At 37.8% G+C, this 8980-nt stretch overlaps 1 protein-coding gene across 4 annotated transcripts in view; it reads left to right on the top strand.

Moving 5' to 3' along the window:
• Positions 1–8980, top strand: part of UMAD1 (UBAP1-MVB12-associated (UMA) domain containing 1) — a 190564-nt gene that overhangs the window by 18294 nt on the left and 163290 nt on the right. For 3 of the 4 annotated variants that reach the window (XM_011363154.2, XM_011363169.2, XM_011363164.2), the window contains exon 2: positions 3685–3781. In XM_011363154.2, the coding sequence (XP_011361456.1) occupies positions 3685–3781 (97 nt within the window). Of the gene's footprint in view, positions 1–3670; positions 3782–8980 lie in introns of all 4 variants that reach the window. The other variant, XM_023532991.1, reaches the window with a different exon arrangement.

Raw genomic sequence — 8980 nt, 5'->3', positions numbered from 1 at the left:
TATACTTTAATTCTTTCACTTAACACATTGTGAATAATTATGTGTGCCTGGTGGAGGGGATTATAAATCATTGGAGATAGAGGATATACAGCATTTTGATACAGTGCCTGACACAGTGTAGTCATTTCCCTTTTCCTTCCCGGTTTCCAGTCTTAGGCAGGATAACTAAATCTGGCTGCTGGAGTGGTGACCTAACCATACTTCTCACTGTGAGAAATCGCTCATAGAGCAGAGATCTTAGAATGGTATTTGCCAGTCCTGCCAGGATAAATTTTCCTACCACTTGTGTGTGTTTTTCAGTGATCTGAAAAAAATGTCATGAGATAATGATAATTTGATTATAGATTTTAGTGTCTCAGGACATAGATTTTTCATGTATGGAGCAATTACTATAAAGATCCATGGTTAGGCTGACTTGAGGTACCTAGTGGAATGAATCATTAATGTCAACAGCAGGATTGATCATACAAGTGCATCCTGAGACTTATAAAATTGGCACCATGGGAAAACATATCAAGGGGGACCATGTAGAGGAAGGAGTTAAGGTGGTGGTGGGGTTGGCTGAATGCTGGGAGGCAGGGCGGCTGGTACTTTTGTAACAAATTTAGAGCTGTTTCCAGTGGATATTTGTAGTAAAGTCGTCCTCGCTCTTATTCCAAGTTCTTCCATACTATCTCTGCTGCCTTTCTCTTATTCCTGACCTGTGTCTTCCATGCCTGGAAGTTTTTGACTCTTGGAGCCTAAATTATTCCTCCTGTTCTAAATGTATCTGGAATTTTGTGATGTTCTAAACTGACGGACTATAATATATATTGCCAGTAACTCATTCTATCAACAAACTGCTGCAGGCTGTAAATTATTTAAGGTTTATGTTTCAGGTCATGAGAAACCTAAATGCCTCACTTAGTTACTTGAGTTATAAATTCGGTGCAAAATACTTGCATTAAAAGATATTCTTGCATTACAACTAAGTTTGGTTTGGCTCTCAGGACAACATATCTAAAATTTGGGGGTTCGAAAATGATATTTCAGAACCACTTTGATTTCCATGTTTGTTCCATTTCTGTTTAGTGGCTGGACATGAAAAGGTTTTGGAAATCTGAGTCCTTCTGTTGAAAGGCTTTTCTTTACATGTTAGAACAGGAGACACTTTTTAAAGGGCCTCTCTTTCTCTGTGTCCACAAATCTTCTTGTTTATAGAACTCTAATGGCATGTGATGCAGTGAACTAAGCAAGCCACATGGCCACACCTCCCTCAAGGATGGTAGACAGTTACAGTCCTGATATGTCTCCATAAGACAGAACCAGTGATCAGCCCTCATGATTCCGTGATCACCAAATACTCAGCTCTTTCTCCCTGCTGGAGGCAAAATGACTCAGCCCTCCCCAACGGCAATGACCCAAATTGCCCCATTCAGCCATAGCACCACATTCAAACCTCAGTATCTCTTCATCAGGTGCAGATGTGTTTACCTCTTGGTCTGGAGACTTCATAAACTAAAAAGACCAGTAGTCTGTGCCTTTTGTCCCCTCCCATCCTTGTGGAACTGGGAAAGATAACTGACAAAACCACTCCCATTCAGAAAGGGGAGGAATGGGAGATAAATATCAGTCACAGAGTGGTAGCAATTCTGAAATCCCACTGAGTGAGCAGGCGTTTTGGGGGATCCCCACCTTAGGTTGGAGAATGTTCATTAATTATGCCCAGATCTTGCTTTCTAGAAGAGGCTGCCCAGTCCATTGTTCTCCATGCCCATTGGCTCCACTCTCCACTCTTTCCTTTTCCAGTAACTTCCTTGGCTACCATCGAAGTGGACACTGGCAACAGGCCTTTTATGCACTTTTCTCTGGCAGCTTCGTGTCTGTAGGGTTGTTTCAAATATCAATATTTGTAGTCCTCTTTTAATCCAAACTGGTAGTTATTTTGTTGACTTCTTACCTAATTCTAGTCAAAAATTTTGTTGACTTCTTACCTAATTCTAGTCAGATTCAAGTATCAATAGCCAGATCTACAATTTTGGCTAGATATAAATAACTTTTAGATTTGCTATATTTCTCATTTTTTTCACCCCTACCTGTGCCCCTTCCCACGCTTCAGTTGGAGACCTACTCGCTTTGTCTCTTTTTCCTGAACCATTTTATTTTAAGTGAAAAAATTTACTGAGCGCCACATTAATCAGCACTGAGGTTTTAATATTAAGTGTGGTGACTATTCCCTTGATTTGATCCTTACCTGAGGTTGAGTTTTAATCAGCTTTTGTTCCTTCAGAGGCCTTCTTCGTTGTTTTATTTTTAACTCTTTGAGGTTAAGAAGTTAGTTGCCTCTTCCAGTCATTTAGTCTTTGAACTTGAACTCTATTTTCTTACATTCCTGCTTATAAACCAACCAATTCTTTTCTGATATTTCTTTCTTGAATGGGTTTCTTTTTATCGTATTCAGTTATTTTTTTCATCTCATTGTCTTTCCATCTTTTCCTTTGCTTTTTTAATTTCGTTTTTCTTAGAGGCTATGTCTCTTGTACTCTATCAAGGGTGCCAGATTATTCTCAGACTTTTCTTTTGGATCTATCACTATATCCATTAAGCTCTTTGAGGATTTCAGAGGCTGTTCCTTTCCTTTACTGGAATATTTTCTTTTTCACGTGGCTTGTGTTTTTCTTCTCCATTTCACATTCCTTTAAAAAGTAAATCTGCCAGATATGTTTTCTATGAACAAAACATATGGGCTCCTTTATCATCCACTTGGACGTACTGCTCAGGGCAGGTTGACCTACACAAGTCTCAGTTCAATGTTCAGTTTCTAGAAGGCTTTTTCTCAGATAAAATCTTTACTTACCCTCCCTGCTTGGTTTTCTGGTTTGGGTGGAATATCTGAAAACAAAAATGTGGAGCACTTGCTGCTACCAGGATTTTTCCTTTCTTCGCTGTCTCTTACATTGCTTTGCTTATACGAACTGTCCTTGGAATGCAGTGTGTCCTGGCAAGTTCCCTTCAGCTTCTTCCCAGCTTTTTGTTAGGAGTTGTTGCCTTGCCTGAATGTACACAGGTGGGAGAAGGTATAAGAGGGGTGTGTGTGTGTGTGTGCGTGTGTGTGTGTGTGTGTGTGTGTGTGTGTGTGTGTGTGTATGTGGTTTGGGGGCAGCACACAATAATCTCATCAACACTAAGATTAGCACTGATGGGAATTTAAAGCTGGCTACAGTTTTACAATGGATACAGTTCTTGAGTGAGTCAGGTAATTAACTGCAGAGGACATTTGAGGTGCCTTCTTTTTTCAGGCGGTCTCAGTTTTATGAGGCTTATGCTATTTATGGCATGATAGGTTCCCCCCCCCTTTCCTCCATGAAGTGTCTAATTTATGGTCAGCAAGATCCTTCTAGGTTCGGGTGTTATCTGTTGATATTAGCTTTACATGTAGTGATTTCTTGGGTTATTTCCTGCATGTTCAGAAATTGAGAAGTTGCATGACTCATGGCACACATGATTTTAAACTGGAAGTTCATCCATCCTAATTTTTGGCTTTGTCTTCTGACACCTACAGAGGAGGGCTCGTGTTTTTAAGTCTGGTAATAGAATTCCTAAAAAGTAGTTATTGTGAAATCTTTATATTTGGCTTTTTACTAGAAAGAGTATGAATTTTACGGTTTCATTTGAATTTGACATTATATAGTGTTTCTATTTCAGATTGCAGCAGCAGCAATGTTTCACTTCTTCAGAAAGCCTCCGGAATCGAAAAAGCCCTCAGTACCAGAGACAGAAGCAGATGGATTTGTCCTTTTAGGTGAGTCTTCTTAAGAAACAAAATCATAATTAGATAAATTATTTTTCTTTTAAAAAATTACTTGAAAATTATATGATGGATTTTTAAATTATTTAAATTAATTTATATATATGAAACCTATAGAAATAAAGTTTATCAATCACTTAGAATATTGTCGTCAAGTCATACTCTTCTTAAACGTTGGTGTGGCTCTGTCCTTCAAATTCAGTTTATAAAATCATCCCATTGTTTTGCTCTCTGATGTGCTAGTCAACCTTTTTAATTGTAACAAACCTTGATAATTTCAAGTTCTGTTTTATAAATAGCACCAAACCTTGCTTCTTAAATTAGCATCTGAAGTTAAATTTGGCATTCAATAAATATTTACTGAAGGAAGTACACTTTTAAATCTAAATAATGTTCAATAATGTCTCCTCAATGTTTAAGCCCAGTTTATTTCCTATTATAAAATTAATACTGCTATTAAGATTTTAGTGGTTTTAAAAAATATTTCTTCCAAACCAATACTATGCTTTTCATAAGAGGAATTCTGAAAAATGACATTTTCTTCTTTCCCTGAGGAAGAGATTTTCAGTCTGGCAAGGAGGAGCCAGAACCCAGTGTCCCCTTGTGGGGCAAATCCACCCTGGACCAAATTCAGGCTCTTTCTTGAGAGGATTTACATGAACTCACAGGTTGTTTACTCCCTGCGATGTTTCTCAGGTGTTTTCTTTTCCAGATTCTGGTTTCCTACCTCTTCCTTTACGTTGGCCTCGTCAGAGTAGGGTCCCCTGGCATAGGTAGAATTTAAGGGTGATCCTGAATTTTCAGCTTAGGCCCTTTCAGATCCAGGGCTCACTCTATGTCTCTGACCTCCCACTTTCAGAAGTATGGTAGGTGGTCTCTGCCTCTTCAGCCTTTCTCCTTAGGATATAGTCTCTTGCAAAAAGGACACGGGTTTTACCTCTCTGGCCCTCTTTTGTTTCTTGGCCTTAATCTCTGGGAGACCAAAATAGAGTTTTTCTCATAGCTAAATGTTACCATAAAACATCTCATCTTTTTCACAGTCAAGTTCTGGCAGGGCTTTGTGTTTTTCTGAATTTTCTTCTTGTGGCCTGAGGCACAGGCAGTGGCGAGGGTGGTCAGAGTTGTCTTCTCTTTGACCAGTTCTCCTCTACTTGAGGCAAAATAGTGGGGCATAGTCTGGCAAGGGTTGGCAATTTTTCTGGGAGCCTTCTGACCAGGATGAAGTGGGGTGCTGTGGACACTACTGCTTGTCTGGCCTTTCTTACCGTGTCAGGAATTGTGCTTTGGCTTCCAGGTCAGAACTGGCTCTGTCAACCCCAACTTCTGTTCCTTGAAAGCTGCCAGTGTTGCTTCCCTCTCAGCATTATTCTTTTGTTAGCAAATAGCCATTTAAAGGATTTGAGTTTAGTGTACAGAAAATTAAATAGACATAAGACAGATTAACAGGAGAAAAGCACACAGATTATTAAATGTACGTGGGAGCCCTCATAGAAAAATGAAGACCAGAGGAAGTGGCAAAACCTAAGTGCTTATATACCAGGTCGAATAAAGAGTCACTGTGGAAAAGTAACTAAAATACGTGGGAGACTAATGGAATATACGAGTTATTTTAACGAGGTCTGTTTGTATAGTTCTCTTGGCCTCAACTCTCCATCTCTGCTGATAAGAAAGTTTCTTTCCTCCTGACATCTTTCCTGTGGGGGCTTTATCAGGTCAAAATAATCCTATGCCAAAGCAGCATATTTCCAAGTGGTTTATCTGCCACTCTTCACCATTTTGGGCAAATTATGTAATCTCCCAGGTGTCATTATCTAGAAAATGAACATGATAGCAATACCAACCCCATATGGCTATGGAGGGGATTAAATGAGTTAATATGTGTAAAATGCTTAGAACAACCCTGCGAGTGAAGTGGTGGTATTATTCTCCACATACAGATGAGGACTTAACTTGTCCAGGTTCCTCCAGCTCACGCAGTAGGTCTGGGATTAGCCCGGAAATCTGACTGCAGGGCCTACCCTCTGAACTACCAAGCTATCCATGCTTTTTATGTCATAGTCTCATTTTTAATTTTAAGACATTGGTGACATTTTAAGTTCTTTAAAAAAATTTCATATGTGTTCCTTACTGTTTAACAGAGACAGTGCTGAGTTTTTTGTTTGTTTGTTTGTTTTTTTTAATAAAAGAGGGTCGGTTGTTATATTACTGGTTATAAAATTTGGCTTTAATTTTGGCTACCCCAAACTTTTCACTATTTAGTATTTTAAATATTTAAAAATATTGCATAAAACCATAATTTGCTTAATGAAGTTGAGATTGGAAGGTGGTATATATTGTTGAGTTAGTAAACAATCCTTCAGCAGTTCAAGACTTAACTGACGACTTTTTTACCAGAGGAAAAGGGATCTATCTGCCTGTGTGTGTCTGTCACTCAGATATGTACAGGTTTTACAGCAAAGAAGGTAAGGATTTATTTTAGAGAGTTATAGGTCCCAGAGACACAGGCAAGCTATCACTCAAAGGCCTGGCTCCCCCGGGGTGTCTCAGGAGTCCAGATTAGGGATTTTTCCCCTAGTCATGGAAACTAAGGGAGTTGGGGTCGTGGGTGCTACTGATTGGATGGAGATGAGGTAATTGGTCATTTTGTCCCTCTGATTCAGGAATCAGCCATGGCGCCATCCTGTCTGGTCCTTTGGCTGGGCCTCATGGCTTGTGGGGCTGTTCTGCCTCAATGGGCTTGGGGCTGATACATGCCAAAAGCTAAGATGTTATCCTTAGTTTAACCTAAACTTATTGTCTTCATGATCTTAGACCTGAGGCTTTATTCTTGAAAGGGATGATACTAGCTGGAACCTTAGGTCCTAAGGCTTCATGATTAAGGGAGTAGGCATACCAAGGTAGAAGGATAAGAGCGGGGCTGAGAGGGGTACGATTGGAGGGGAGCAAGTGAGTCATAATGTCATCATCTAGGCAAAACCAGCTCTAATGAAAGAAAAATCTATAAGCAAAATCTAGGTGCGGTTACAAATTGATAAAAATCAGGAGAGAGTATTAGGAATATAGTTAATGTCTTTAAAAATAGGATGGTAACCTCTTTTAAAAAATGATTTGTTCTGCCAAGTTGCTCTTTTTATCATATGGTTCTCTCTCTTTACCATATGGTTCTGTACTGACGTATATAATATCGACTTTAATCTCAGAGCATACTGTGTAAAATATTTTGTAAAATGTCAAATAGGTCAAATGGTAGATATGAAATGCTATTACCAACACAGCTGCATACTTGCACGCATGTACTTTGATTAGCATGTATCCACATAACTTTCTTTGTCCTCATGTGCAATAAATACATTGCAGAAAAATAAATATATGATTGGTGTTGTGTGTTTATTAACTTCTCTGTGATACAACTAACTAAAAACTTAGAAACATGATTATGTTTATGGCAACAACTTCTTATCAATTTGTATTCTACAGAATTTTTAAATTATCATCTTATGTGGCTTTATAATCTGTTTCTAATTAAAGATATAAATTATCTGTTTTTTCCCACTTGAGAATACCTTTTTTATTAGGCAAGCCTTCCTGCTTAACAGAAATAGGTTTTAGGTCGCAATTATCAGATGGCATTACCGAGTTGCTTAACACCTCCTGACTTGAAATTCAGGGTCCAGGCAGAGCCCAGGCACTTTTGTTGATGATAGGAATATCTGGGCTGTTCATACACAATTTGGTCACTTTTGGATGGAAAACTTTTTCCTCGTTAAGGTTTCCAAAGCTTTTAGCCTTTGTAAAATGTCGAGTGTGCTGAATAAGAATAAGGGGGAAAAGGGCCTAGTAGAAAACATCCTTTCCCTTGTATCCAGTTCCTATTCACATAAGAAGGTAATAGCTATTCATTCATTCAGTAATGAAGTTGAAGTAATCCTCCAGGGTACTCATTTTACTCAAAAACAAATTGTAGTTTTCATTTGCATCACTGGGTGGCGATTTTTCTTAGTCTTACACTCCTGTTTAAAACCCCAATGAGCATGATACTATTTGTAATTACCAGGGTTTTCTTCTGTTATGACATGTTTAATTGTACTTTTAAGACATTATCTTTAAGTTGATTACAAATTTGCTACTGTAGTGTGCAATCTCACAGTTATTTTAAATTAGGAAAAAGGGTGTCTGTTGCTTAGATGTTGGTTTATAATTCCTTCCAAAACTAAGACAAAGGCATGAATTAGTTTATTATGCTATCGCAGAAGGAAGGAAAAATAACAGCAACTACAACAACAAAACCCCACAGAATATAGAATGAAAAGGAATAATGAAGTTTGCTATTGTGTTCAGTAATATTGTTGACCAGATATTGAATATAACTTTGGAGCAGGCAGGATGAATTGGCAAGCAATATTTCAGAGATTAAAGGAATTGGGTTACAGTACAACTGAAATTCATCGTGTTTTTCAGAACATGCAGGTGCTTCTCAAAGTAGGGCATAAGAAGCCATAGTTTCCATTAAGCTAATTATTTTGTAAAACTCATCGAGTTTAGAATCAGTTTAATAATTCACAGCAGTTTGGATGTCATCTTTTAAGTATTGCTATTGAAATATGTAATTTAACTCACTTTCTGTTTTCTAGTTTAAATGATAAATCAGATTTTGAAAAGTAGTGAGTTATTTTTAAGATTGTTTCCTACTCAATTCCTCATCCGGGGAATTATTCAAACCAGGTACACACACTAAAGTTAAACTATCACATTTTTATATGGAGCTTTTTAGGTAATCTCTTGATCCCTATATTTTTTCTTTTATTTAAAAGTGGAAATTTAGCTGTGTACAATAAAAATTTACATTCCAAGGAATGAAGGACGGTAAGGCACTTTGATCATGTCTAGGGCTGAAGGCTTTAATTAGAACAATGACAAAAACGAAACAGATTTTCAGCATGCACTTCCTATTTTTACTCCTTGTTTTTACAACAGACGTATGCCAAATCTTTAAAAAAATAGTGTTTAAGGATTTAAAAAGCAACTTAAACCCTATTAACATCTCTTTACCCATGTATTGTGGTATCCAGAAACAATCCAATGATAATTAATTTACTTGGTAATCTTTGTGTTTTTATTCTTGACCTTTCAATTCTAAAGAAAGTGAGCTAGGATTTTTTAACTAACTTTATTTCCCAATTGCTTATTTTCTCA

Source organism: Pteropus vampyrus, unplaced genomic scaffold, assembly GCF_000151845.1.
Source record: "Pteropus vampyrus isolate Shadow unplaced genomic scaffold, Pvam_2.0 Scaffold4, whole genome shotgun sequence".
NCBI classification, from domain to species: Eukaryota; Metazoa; Chordata; class Mammalia; order Chiroptera; family Pteropodidae; genus Pteropus; species Pteropus vampyrus.
This window is presented reverse-complemented; position numbering and strand designations above follow the sequence as displayed.